We start from the raw sequence: 12,680 nt of genomic DNA, 5'->3' as shown, positions 1-12,680 counted from the left end.
CAAGGCAGTTATAAATTAGATGAAACAATGCAGTCTCTTATTCAGCATCCTGCATGTTTGACCCAGACTGACATCTCAACTTTCTGGCTCTGAATCCCATGCACACCTTGGCTATCTACTTAGAATATGAGGCAGGAATCCTACTAACACCATATGTTAGAAAATACTGTTGCCCACACCATCTGACTCACTGCTCACACTAACCCTATGAGGTAGGCTAGCCAAGGGCACGATCTAACAATATTCACAGGGAAATAAACAGAGCGCAGAAAGAGGAGGAATAAATGTAAGAGAAACACAGATAAAGTCAATATTTGCAGCCTAGGCAAAGTGCAGTTACAGGACAGAAAGTGAGAGAAATTTTATCCTCCGAGTGGGGTAGAGTCAAGGTTGCCTCTTGGAGTTAATATGGGAGGACTCTCTGAGAGGAGGGGATAGCTGTTCCAAAATGCAGACAGGATGAAGCTATGGTGTTCCTCAGGCAGGGCACTGCTCCCAGGAGAAGTCAGAGGGACAGCAGGTAGTTTCCTTCATGTCAGAGATCCAGGCACTCTCTTGGCTCCTGGGAATACAGGATTGAAAGGAATCTTTTCCCATCAATTCAGCAACTTTTGTCCCTTTGGTGGTGGTACTGAGAAGAGAACCCATGGCCTCCTACTCCTTTGTAAGTGTTCTACAGCTGAGCCACACCCCCATCCTCAATGGCAGAGTATGAAATGTGCCGAATAGCAGAGCTATGTGGCCCCTTTGCACAGAAGGCTGGCGCTTAGGAAAGTAGAGGCTTTCCTCTCTCCCCCTTGACTCAACCCTGTTGTGTTTGTAGCCTCCTCTCCAGGCCACCCAGCCTTCCTAGAAGATGGCAGTCCATCTCCAGTCCTTGCCTTTGCTGTCTCTCCTCGGCCCAATCACAGCTATGTCTTCAAACGGGAGCCCCCAGAAGGCTGTGAGAGAGTGCGTGTGTTTGAGGAGGCCACGTGAGTATATCCCATGGAATGGGCATGGGAGGGAGGCACAGCATGGAGGGTAAGCCCGTGTTATCCCACCTGACAGGTCCTTCTTCATTCTCTACTCTTTCCAGTCTAGAGGTGCTGTCAGCATCAGACTATCAGTCTCGCAGATTTTCCATGATCAAACTTGTTGACATTACCTACTCTGAGCACTTAAATCTTTGCTTATCATTATCTCCATAGAAACCTGCTTTCTGCCCACATGCCAGCCACAAGCGCAGCGGGAGCTGGAAGGGAAAGAGATCTGAAACCTAAGCCTTTTGTTCCTTCTATTTTTTTTAACCATCCCTGGGGAAAGTGTAAGGGCTTGCTAGACCATAATCAGAGTGGGGGGGGGCAGGGAGATAGGCCAACAGAGTATGAATGAATGAAAGAGAATAAACAAACATGCCAGTACTTTTTTACCCCCTGGTTGCTGTTCAGTTCTAGTGTTGTGAACTTCCAGAAAGAAATCTCTAATTCTTGCAAGAAAGAGCGTTAGAATATTCTCAAATCATATTGGATGGTTCTGAAGCCACTCACTGATTTCTTTACCCTCTGTGTTGGTTTGAGTATGACCGTTCCAGAGGCCACTCCAGTCCCCTTTGCTGGTCTGGGAAAGCTTGCTCTATTTCCTCCTGCAGCTTTCTATCCGTTTGGGCAGATTCACACTGGAAGCTGTAGTTTCGATAGCAGCCAGGAAGTTTAGTCATGGTGTGGGAGTAAAGATTTGGCTAGGTCTGGGTTTCGGGCATTGAGGGCACCATTTGCATCTCAGCTGAGGGAGAAGAGAACCAACCCATGGTGGTAGGCGTTCTGGAAAAGAACCACTGTCAGCAGTCTTTGTTACTGTTCCCACTCTGCCTGGTGGTCCTCTGAGAGAAGAGGCTTCCTTCCTTAGCTTACGCAGGCTGGGCTCTTCGAGCTTCTCTCATTCCACACCGTGAACGTAGATGGAAGTGAGACTTGGACTGGTCCACGTGACGTCACAGCGTGAAGCTAGAGGCAGTCTCACAGTCATCTCATCCAGCTTCCCACTCTGCATTAGCCCCTTAAGGAAGGTGGTGTTGATCAGTCATTCCCTAAGAGCTCCTGGGCTTTCTTTATCTTACCAGTTTTCCTGCTGAGAAATGCCTTATATGTATAGATTGCTATATTGGGGAATAGAACCCAGGCCTTGCACATTCACCCCTAGCTCTAGATGCATTTTTAGTTGTCATAAAGGAAGGAGACATGATCTTGCTGATGTCTGGTTGGTACTGGCATGCTGTTAAATGTCCTGTGACATGCACAGCAGTGCCTTTCTACCGTGGTCCCTGCAACAGGGAATTATTCAACCCCACTACAGCAGCAATGAGCCCTGAGGGGCCTCAAAAATGGCAGAGCTTTTCAGATTTTGTTGAGGTTACTGTCCTCTCTGAACAGGGTCCCAGCTCCCATGGTGCCCTGCCTAAGCAAAGTCCCCCTTCTTTCACTGACTGTTTTCCTGTGTACTTATGTGTCTGTGTCTCTCTCCATCCTTCAGGTCCCCAGGTCCTGACTTGGCCTTCTTGACTTCCTGTCCTGACAAGAACAAAGTCCATTTCAACCCGACTGGCTCAGCCTTCTGCCCTGTCAGCTTGATCAAGCCCCTCTTCCCCAGCATGGGCTTTATCTTCCGGAACTGCCCTTCTAGCCCTGGCTCTCCTCTTCCTCCTGCCAGTCCCAGGGCACCACCTCGGAAGGATCCAGAAGCTTCCAAGGCCTCCTCACTGCCATTTGAGCCATGGCAGCGCACCCCACCATCAGAAGAGTCCGTGCTTTTCCAGAGCTCCTTGGTAGTTTGAGCCCCCGACCCCTGCACACACTTTTACCATGGAGACCAGTGCCTTGGTGGCAAGCTCCTCATTAGCTTCCCAAGCTGGGGATGGAGGAGCCCTTCCCTCTTGGCCTTTGAGCACTTTCATTTATTGTGTCAAAGCCCCACGTCCTTTGGTGGACGTCAGCCCCTCCAAAGGGAGGAGATTTACCTTCTCCACTAGCAGCTAGGCAGCTCACAACTTACACTTGTGTACCTGCGGCTTCCCTCACTTGCTAGGAGGTCTTGAGTCTTCTAGCCCAGGGTGTGCGTTCAGATGACTTACGGAAGGCTCTTGTTGTGGAACAAGCTGTCTGTGAGTGAGAGAGGGAGATGCCACAGACTCCTTACAGCCCCACCTCTAGAGACAGAGGAGATCAGACCCGACGCCTCCCTCCTAGAGGAGCTGACCAAAGTGGTCCTCAGGGCCAGAACACTTGACCAATTCAGCTGTTGGCAGGGGGACCATGAGATTTCCCAAGTGGCATTTTCATCTCACTTTTACCCTGACTAAAGATTGTCTTAAGCAGCATCCCAGCCCCAAGTGGATAGTGGGAAGAGGGAGAGCTGGCATTCCTGCAGGTGGCACATGGTGGCTCCATACCCTCCACCTGCCCCAGGGTTGGGGTGGATTAGAAAAAAATGCCTATTTTTCTTGTATCGATGTAGAAACTCTATTTTCTCCCAAAGACACTATTTTTGCAGCTATTTGAAGTTTGTATATTTTCTGTACTGCAGAGCTTACACAAAATTGAAGAATGTTAATGTTCAAGTTTTCTTATCTTGTGTTTAGAAATTGTTTTTTGCAGATCTTGATGTTAATAGACCAAATAAATAAATACTCCAGTAGTTTGGGTTTTCTGAATGCCTGGAATGGGAGGAGTGTGCCGGAATGGAAGGCGCTGTATGTCACTCTAACCGGTCTTCAAGAGAAGGAGCCTCGTTTAACACACCATGGTCTAGTTGCTGTAAGGATAGGCTTTGCTAGAGTCTTCACAAAGACACACTCATGGGAGATACATGAAGTCTTTTCTAGAATGGAGAGCTTGGTGTGTCCTGAAAGTGATACGGGAGTCACTAAGGAAGGGGCTGACGAGAGTCTGAAAAGGCTCCTGAGGCCAGTGGACGTAAGCAAGAACATAAGGGCAACTAAAGGGAGATAGTTTGGCATTGCAGGTTCTCTGGCAGGGAAACGAGACCAGGGAATGGCGTGTAACTAAGACAGCATTAAGGTTTTAGCTTCCATGCTATGTCTCCGTGAGTACCCAAGGCATAGTGTACAGCCTTGGATGGGACACAGAAACTGTTCTTGTCCTTCCGTAGCCTCTCGGGGCTGCACTGTAAGAGCCCCAGACACTTGAGGAAAGCGGGGATTGCCATGCTGGCATTCTGTTTCAGCAAAGGGCATCCACATTGTATTGGGTGGAAAGTTTACCCTAATGGGTGCGGTTATATCTATCTCAGAAGACCTCAGGACAGACCCCTAGGCCAGGCTCTCTCAACTATTATCCATTGGTTTGGTAATCACCACCTACCAAGTTAGGGGCTTTAACTGAAATGTCATTGGAAGTATGACACTGTTAGCTGAGAGAAATAAATAGAAGCGCCACTCTGTGAGTGAAGGGAGGTAAAAAAGATTGAATAACTTTGTCCAAAAAGACCATACCAAGTTGGGGAATAAGAATTGGAACCCTGATCACTTCTTTCCACAGCTTGTGTTTTCTAGAGCTCTCCTGCTGGTTATTATATTGCCATGATTTCTATCGGGAAACTCAACCCAGGTCAAGTGAATTGTTTGAGGTCCCAGGTGGTAAATTAAAGAGGCAGAAATGGAACCCAAGACTCACCCAGTTACCGTTTGGTTTCCTAGAAGTGTCTGCTGATTCGGCAGTGAGCCAAAAGGCAAGAGCAAATGTGTGAGAATTCCTCTTCCCAAATGGAGACACTAGGCAAGGGACAGAACTTATCTTCTCTTAGTCCTTCTAGCCCTGAAAGATGTCTGGCTTCTCCCCAAAGCCTTAGTGAGTCAGGTCCCCAGTGATGGGTGTGGTGCTGCCTGGCCTTTCCTTCCTTTGCCTGAAGCTGCGCCAAAGGAGCCAGGCTGCTAAAAGAGAAAAGCAGACCGGAGGTTCATGGCTGCCTGTGAATTGGACCGGTAATAGGTGGGGGGTTTGTGTTTCTGTGGTTAGTCTTGCTTTGGCAATTCTGGTTGAGCAGGTGGAGACCCAATCATTGGATTGGGGAGGAGTCCAATAATGGGAAGGGGTGTGTATCTGAGGAGTTGCTTCATTGGAGAGCTGGAAGTCCTTGAAAAAAATTCACTTCAGTACTTGGGTGATGGAGAAGAAAGGATTGTGAGTTCGAGGTCATTCTCCTACACATAGCAAGTTCGAGGGCAGCCTGAACTACACGAGATCTTGTCTTTAAAAAAAAAAATTCAATAAACTTGAAGTTTGCACCTCCAAGAGGTGAGGAAATACGATTGGATTTGAGAATTTGTGATGACTAATAATACCTCAAACTTGCACAGAGTACTTTACAGTTTATAAAACACTTTGGTAAACCGTAGCTCATTTAATCCTCAGAGCATTCAAGGGGTGATAGGGTGGTTATTACTAATTACCCCTAGTTTACAGAGTGAGAAAACTGGTTCTGAATTAAGTAACACTGCTGTACTGCCTTTAAGTGACATGAGCCCTGATTGATCACGGATCCTGCCCCACGGGCCTCCTGCCTTGGAAGCCTGGTGAAGTGTCAGAAGACCCACATCCCTCAGCCAGGCCTCTAATGCCCCGTAGACAGGGTTGGAGTCGCTGACGCTGGGCAGCGGCTAGAGGGCGCTACGGCTCTATAAAGAGATCTTGGCGTTAGGACCCAGCTGAGGCCTGACAGCTGACCGCAAAAGAAGGCTTTTGATTCACTTTCCTGGCCTCACCGCCTCTTTCTCCGCCCATCCGTCTATTTTCACTCTGCATAGCCAATTGATAACGTCCACATACTTATACGTCATCACTATACGCCGGGTTATCGCCTAGGCCTCCCCGCCAAGCTGCAGGTTGTAGGTGTCCTCGGCCTTGCCTGATCGGAAAATCTAGGGGATGAGGTATTAACCTCGATATGGCGGGCTTTCTTGGCCACCAGGAATGGAGTCAAGGTTTCAAGACCTGCCTTCTTTCCTAGAATGTTGCTGCCGGAGCGGGAGGCATTTCCCTCTCTGCAGCTGTGAGCTGGCAGTTCTGGAGGTGGCTCCTGAGTCCTACGAGGCAGCGGTCGCACGCAGCTCCTATGAGGCCCCTGCCGCCGGCCGGCGATGTCCGCCTGGAGCTTTCGCCTTCGCCGCTACCGCCACCTGCTCTGAGCGGGTCTCCGGCCGACTCGTCGGTGCGTCTCATGGCCGCGAGCAGATCCCTGGTGCCTGACCGGCTGCGCCTGCCGCTCTGCTTCCTGGGTGTCTTTGTCTGCTATTTCTACTATGGGATCCTACAGGAGAAGATGTGAGTGCACCCTTGGGGGGCAGGATTGCTAATAGCCCCCAGCCAGGGCCGGCGTCCAGTACCCACCGTCCACTTTACGGCCCGGCCCTCAGGCTTCCTGTGTCTGGTATAGGTTTTCCTCTTTTCCGGCTCAGCCCTCTGACCTCTTTTTGCACTCTGCTATTATGCATTGGCGGCTGAGCATCCTTGTAATTCTAAAATTAAAGGGACGGCCTCTGGAGTTTTGGGATGTGATTCTTCTTCTTCCATTAGATGTTTTTTGACTTTATTGATTACAAGAGTGTTCCGTGAACTGAGACCCAGGTCTTTTATTGAACGCTCAGGTGCTTGCAGACCGCTAATCTTTTTGCTCTCGGTCTTGCTTTCCTACTGGGGATACTTTTATCCCGCTATCTGACTTTCCTTGTTGCCCCTACCTGTAATTCTTTACGGATATCCCTTCCTTAGCTTATGATATCAGTAGGTTGGCCTATCTAATTTCTAGGCTTAAATCAAATCGGTCCCTTTGGGTAAATAAACTCAATGATTCTTACCAACTCTCGCTGCATCCACAAAAGCATGATATTTCCAAAACCCTCAGTGGCTCTGAGAATACTTGATGACACCGAGTGACACATACTGATTTCATCTGTCTCTTTTTCTTGCATTTCATCTTAGAACAAGAGGAAAGTATGGGGAAGGACCCAAACAGGAGACGTTCACCTTCGCCTTAACTTTGGTTTTCATCCAGTGTGTGATCAATGCTATATTTGCCAAGATCTGTGAGTACCTCATAGTAATTTGTTCGGTGCACCCTCCTTTTCCCCACATTCTGGGTATTAGACGTGGACTCATCTTTAAAATCTAAGTTTTCCCTACCTCCATATTCTTGGAGTGTTTAAACAGCCTCCCTGCAGTCTGTAAAACTAATGACTGTGAAATGAGATTAAAATATTAAGTCTCAAAAAAAAGTTATGTCTCTAAATTATACCAACTTTTAAGTCAGAAATGACTGGGTCATCTGTGTTCTAAATCCCCACTGAAAATACTTAGAACATTTTCCCCTTTATCCCTTTGCCTTTGCTTTGTATGACAGCTTCAAACATGTCTTTGTTCCTTGAAACCCATTGGCAGAGTTAAGCCATCCTTTCTAGGGATTCAGTGAATCCCTGCCTCCACTCTGCATGTGGTCTTGTTAAACTTAAGGGAAACTGGAGAGATGAATAATTTTCAGAGATTTCCCAGCTTAAGAAGATAGAAATAGCTGTCTTGCTTGACAGTCAAGTTCCTTTCATATGGCCTCAACTTTTGCTTAATGGTCCATCCTTGCCCCACCGGGTTTCTCTTGTATGTTTTGTTTGTTTTTGTTTTATTTTTGTCTTCTCCCAGTGATCCAGTTTTTTGACACTGCCAGGGTGGATCGTACTCGGACCTGGCTCTATGCTGCCTGCTCTGTCTCCTATGTGGGTGCCATGGTCTCCAGCAACTCAGCACTACAGTTTGTCAACTATCCAACTCAGGTGAAATCTCAGGGTGAGATGAGAGGCGGCTCAAAATTGTGTGGACAAGACTAAGGGGTCTTTCCTCTAGTCTGTGATTTAAATAAGAAAGAAACAATCCTACAGGCCTAAGGATGTAGCTCAGTTGGTAGAGCTTGCTTAGCCTGCATGAAGACCTGGGTTATATCCCCAACACTGCATGAGCCAGGCATGGTTTCACATGCATACAGTTCCAGTACTTGGGAGGTAGAGGCTGGAGGATCAGAATTAGAGGTTCAGGATCATCTTCAGCTATGAAGGCCAGCTTGGGCTACTTGAGACTATGTTGAGAGAGAGAGAGAGACAGAGAGAGAGAGAGAGAGAGAGAGAGAGAGAGAGAGAGAGAGAGAGAGAGAGAGAAAGGCTGAGAGAGAAAGGGTGATGTAGGACCATAGAATTGGGGTATGATATGGGTTTGGCCATGATAGGACTGCTTTTTGAGGCCAAGTTCTCTGATAGAGGTCCAGTGCTAATACCCATTAATGTAGCACCTGCTCTAATTCCTGCACATCACAGGCGCTCAGAAATTACTTGCTCACTTTCATTTCAGGTCCTCGGTAAATCCTGTAAGCCAATCCCAGGTAAGCAAAGAAGCCGGTCCGGTCTCCATGTTCTGTGCTCACTCTTCCCCCTCTCCCTGAGAGCTCTGAGTCCCTTTGGGTTTTACCATCCCGGCATAGATCTCCCTAGGGATTTTTCTGTCGTCTGTTGCTTCCTGTGGTGTACACAGACTGTGTGGGGGCCAGAAGCTGACCTTGCCTGCTCTGTGTCCTCAGCCATTGTGGTGCCCCTGTGCTTACACTGTCCTCTCCCACCCTGAGTCCCATTTGGGCCGCAGTTTCTTCCTTTCAGTGCCTCCTCTTTCCCTTGATCCTTGCCCACTTGCTTCCTGGACTTTGGTCCTCTGCCCTTCTCCACCTTATTGAATACTCAAGCCTGTTGCTCAATCATCTTTATCTGGCCACCAGCCTGACACCCCTCCCAACTCTCACCCTCTTTTCTCCCTCCTCGTGACGTGGCTCTCAGGAGGAGGGTATTGGGGTAGCTGACAACAGTGGATGCTTGAACTGTCACTGTTCTTGTTTGTGTTTCCCCTGCAGTTATGCTCCTTGGGGTGACCCTCCTGAAGAAGAAGTACCCCTTGGCCAAGTACCTGTGTGTGTTGCTAATTGTGGCCGGTGTGGCTCTCTTCATGTACAAGCCTAAGAAGATGGTTGGGGTAGAAGAGCACACAGTCGGCTTTGGAGAGCTGCTTCTGGTATGCAGTCCTTTAGGGAAGGCAGCCTTTTCTAGCAGATTCCAGCAAGGACAGCCCCAGCTGAGGCAGGCAGGAAGCCAAGGGAGGGTGTGTTGTCCCTTGACTCCTGTTGCTGGTCTTTGCTGCAAGGACCCTGGCTCTGCTATGACCACAGTAAAGTGGCTGAAATATTTAACTGTAGCTTAAGCAAACTCTCCTGGAGAAGAGTGTGCTCTGGGGTCTTTGCTTAGATTCCGGTGTGAGCTCAGAGAGACCCAAGAGCCAAGAAGGAAGGAGTGGCATGTGCCTCCCTAGGTTTTCAGGCAACGTGGAAGCCAGACTCAAATCAATAGGTGCTATCACTGAGTGTTGGGCCCTGTCCCACGTGCTTCCCATTTTCATTGATTAACTTTTATAACCTCTTAACACAGGTAGTGTTATCTCCATTTTACTAGTGGAATTGAGGAGAGGCTGAGTCACTTGCCCATTGTCCCATGCATAAGTGGCAGTCAGGATCAGTGGCAGTCCAGGCCAGGCAGTCAGATCTCAGAACCTAGTCTCGAGTTAGTTCTTACTGAGCAGAGAGGCATCCTGCAGGAGGAGGCCCGCTCACTGTGGCCTGTTCCAGTCCCTGTGCACCAGTTTGTTGGCTTCGTCACTTAGAAATGGCGGTCTTCCTGCTCTACTCTGATTTCAGTCCGTCGTGATGCAGTTAGTTTGTCAGTCCAGTGCCTGCCAGAGGGCAGCTCGCGTGGTCTCTCTCTACCCCCTACACCTGACTGCAGGCAACTTTAGTTCCGAGACTCTGTCTTAGGGCAGGACCTTTTTGAAGTGCCTTAGGGGAAGGTCTTGTGTCCTGGGTTAGGAAGGGGCCCTGCTGGCCACCTCATTGCCAGCTGCTCCCTTTCCTTCCCTAGCTCTTGTCTCTGACCCTGGATGGACTGACAGGTGTTTCCCAGGACCACATGCGGGCTCATTACCAAACAGGTTCCAACCACATGATGTTGAACATCAACCTTTGGTCCACATTGCTGCTTGGTGCTGGTAAGGAGCCATTCTGCTGTTCTCTGCACAGATCACCAGAGGGCAGACTGCTCTCATCCCTTTATCCCTGGTTCTGCTGCCAGTTGCTAACTTTGTGCAGGCCAAGGGCCTGACTTGGTTCCAAAATGCCCTTCTGTCCAACCCTTGAGAGACCTTCCTGGAAAGACCTGTGCTGGCAATGTCCCTCTGCTCCCTGAGTCTGACACGATAGGGGTAGACATGTGCTAGATGTCATGAGAAGCTAAGTGGTGGAACACTCACAGGTATCTAGGAACATTCTTTCTCATAAAACGAATAAGACATACAGTATGGTGCTTGCCAACTTAGTAGTACCCTGAATGGAGTTCATGTATGGATCCTTTGATTTGGAATCAGTGGTTCCTAACCTCTTAAATCTGAGCACGTGAAGAAGGTATTTCTCATTAACAATGGGGTTAATGGAGAAGACTAAGCCGGGCGGTGGTGGCGCATGCCTTTAATCCCAGCACTTGGGAGGCAGAGGCAGGCGGATCTCTGTGAGTTCAAGACCAGCCTGGTCTACAAGACCTAGTTCCAGGACAGGCTCCAAAGCCACAGAGAAACCCTGTCTCGAAAAAGTAAAAAAAAAAAAAAGAAAAAAGAAAAGACTATTGGTAGCTGGAGGGGACCTGTTCCAGGGTGTCCTTGAGCTGGAAACCTAGAGGTCACTGTCTGCAGCAGCTAAGGATCTCTGCTTTTAAATTGCTGGTTTTGGTTTTTACTTTGGTTTTGTTTTCTGAGACATTTCTTACTCTGTAGTTCAGACTAGTCTAAAACTCATAATCCTCCTGCCTCAGTTTCCTGAGTTCTGAGATTACAGGCACAAGCCAAACATACCCAACATCAATCACTTTAGGAGAAGTAAGCCTTTCTTGGAAAATCAAGTTAATGTCTGTAACTAGGTAAAAATTTGAGAAAGATGCAAACCAGGCCAGAATAAACTCTACATATGGTTCCTCGCTCAGCCTCCCTCATGGTATTTAAGCAGGCTGCATGCAGGTGTATGGGAAAGCATAAGATGAGCTGTTTACCTCTTGAATTTTTTTAGGGATCTTGTTCACTGGAGAGCTCTGGGAGTTCTTAAGCTTTGCTGAGAGGTACCCGACCATCATCTATAACATCCTGCTCTTTGGCCTGACCAGTGCCCTGGGTCAGGTGAGTTCTTTGGAGAAGGCAAACTTAACTTCCCTCCTGGGCCAGCCCGGAAGACTAGCTAGAAGAGGGCGGTGCAGCCAGCCCTGGTGCCTGTTGTATCTCTCATGGTACTGCTCAGGAGTCTCACGTGCCTTTCTCTTTCCAGAGCTTTATCTTCATGACGGTTGTGTACTTTGGTCCTCTGACATGCTCCATCATCACCACAACACGGAAGTTCTTCACCATCTTGGCTTCTGTGATCTTCTTTGCCAACCCCATCAGCTCCATGCAGTGGGTGGGCACTGTGCTGGTATTCCTGGGTGAGTTCTACCCACAGCAAGTGCCTCTAAGAGGGCCACAGAGGGAAAATGGTAGACTTTCTTTTTTATTTATTTATTTATTTTTCGAGACAGGGTTTCTCTATGTTTCTTTGGAGCCTGTCCTGGAACTAGCTGTGTAGACCAGGCTGGTCTCGAACTCACAGAGATCCGCCTGCCTCTGCCTCCTGAGTGCTGGGATTAAAAGCATGCGCCACCACTGCCTGGCTTATCTTGTTATTTTAAAGAAAATTTTCGTAAAGGAGAAAAGGAAGCATTGTTTCTATTGCTGCCTTCCTTCTCTGCTTTCCATCTTAGTGGTGTCTTTTAGTGACATGAACTTTCAAGATCCTGAGTGGGACAGAGTCTGATATTTACTTCCTTGCCAACCTATGATATTATATGAGAGTTGAAAGAAATAACTGGGAAGTTTTGATTTTTGTTTTGGTATTGGTAGGTGTGTGTTGCCAGTGTCTTGGTAGTTTTTCTTTTCATTTGTTATCATTCTGTTGTCTTTGAAGAAGCTACATAAAATTAGTCTTCCAAAGTGTGTTGTACCTAAAGCTGGGCAAAGTGGTGCACGCCTTTAATCCTAGCACTCAGAGGCAGAGGCAGAGAGACCTCTGTGAGTCTGAGGCCAGCTTGGTCTACATAGTGAGTTATAGGACAGCCAGAGCTACATAGTGAGTGAGACCCTGTCTCCAAAGTTTGTTGTGTCTAAAGCTCACCTTTGGGAAGCTAGGCTTGCAGGCTTCATGTCCTCCTATGAAGTTTAAGCAGCTTCTCTCCTTTCTATAGGTCTCGGTCTTGATGCCAAGTTTGGGAAAGGAACAAAGAAGACCTCCCACTAGGAAAAGAAAGGCTTCCTCCACTCCAGAAACACTTAAATTATTATCTCCAACGGTGACATCTTGGGAAAATAGACTCAGTCACAATAAGGGACTGGGTTCCAATCTTTTTATTAAAAAAATAAAATAAAATCAAAGGAAGCAAGATCGAATCTTCTAAACAAAGCACTTGGGGTTTAACAAGACAGGTTGCTAATTTCTGGTTTTGTATAGTCTAGCACAAATAAAGAGAACAAAGGCAAGCTGGA

At 47.9% G+C, this 12,680-nt stretch overlaps 2 protein-coding genes across 4 annotated transcripts in view; both read left to right on the top strand.

Moving 5' to 3' along the window:
- Fam117a (family with sequence similarity 117 member A) overlaps positions 1–3,672 on the top strand; it is a 44,929-nt gene extending 41,257 nt beyond the window's left edge. For both annotated transcript variants that reach the window (XM_075991016.1, XM_075991017.1), the window contains 2 exons: positions 824–974; positions 2,512–3,672. In XM_075991016.1, the coding sequence (XP_075847131.1) occupies positions 824–974; positions 2,512–2,812 (452 nt within the window). In that variant the 3' untranslated portion in view covers positions 2,813–3,672. The remainder of the gene's footprint in view (positions 1–823; positions 975–2,511) is intronic.
- Positions 3,673–6,029: 2,357 nt separating this feature from the next.
- On the top strand, positions 6,030–12,584 carry Slc35b1 (solute carrier family 35 member B1). 2 transcript variants are annotated; one of them, XM_075991015.1, is made up of 9 exons: positions 6,030–6,317; positions 6,975–7,078; positions 7,686–7,816; positions 8,385–8,415; positions 8,935–9,092; positions 9,989–10,115; positions 11,182–11,288; positions 11,434–11,587; positions 12,383–12,584. In XM_075991015.1, the coding sequence occupies exons 1-9, from the start codon at positions 6,109–6,111 to the stop codon at positions 12,433–12,435; spliced, it is 1,074 nt and encodes a 357-aa protein (XP_075847130.1). In that variant the 5' UTR covers positions 6,030–6,108; the 3' UTR covers positions 12,436–12,584. The 2 variants fall into 2 exon arrangements, with proteins under 2 accessions (XP_075847130.1, XP_075847129.1); XM_075991014.1 differs by having other exon boundaries at positions 6,102–6,317; positions 7,711–7,816.
- Positions 12,585–12,680: the final 96 nt, after the last annotated feature.

The sequence above is a fragment of the Microtus pennsylvanicus genome, chromosome 11, assembly GCF_037038515.1.
Source record: "Microtus pennsylvanicus isolate mMicPen1 chromosome 11, mMicPen1.hap1, whole genome shotgun sequence".
Lineage (NCBI taxonomy): Eukaryota > Metazoa > Chordata > Mammalia > Rodentia > Cricetidae > Microtus > Microtus pennsylvanicus.
Note: the sequence above shows the minus strand (reverse complement) of the source record. Positions and strands in the feature narration are given on the sequence as shown.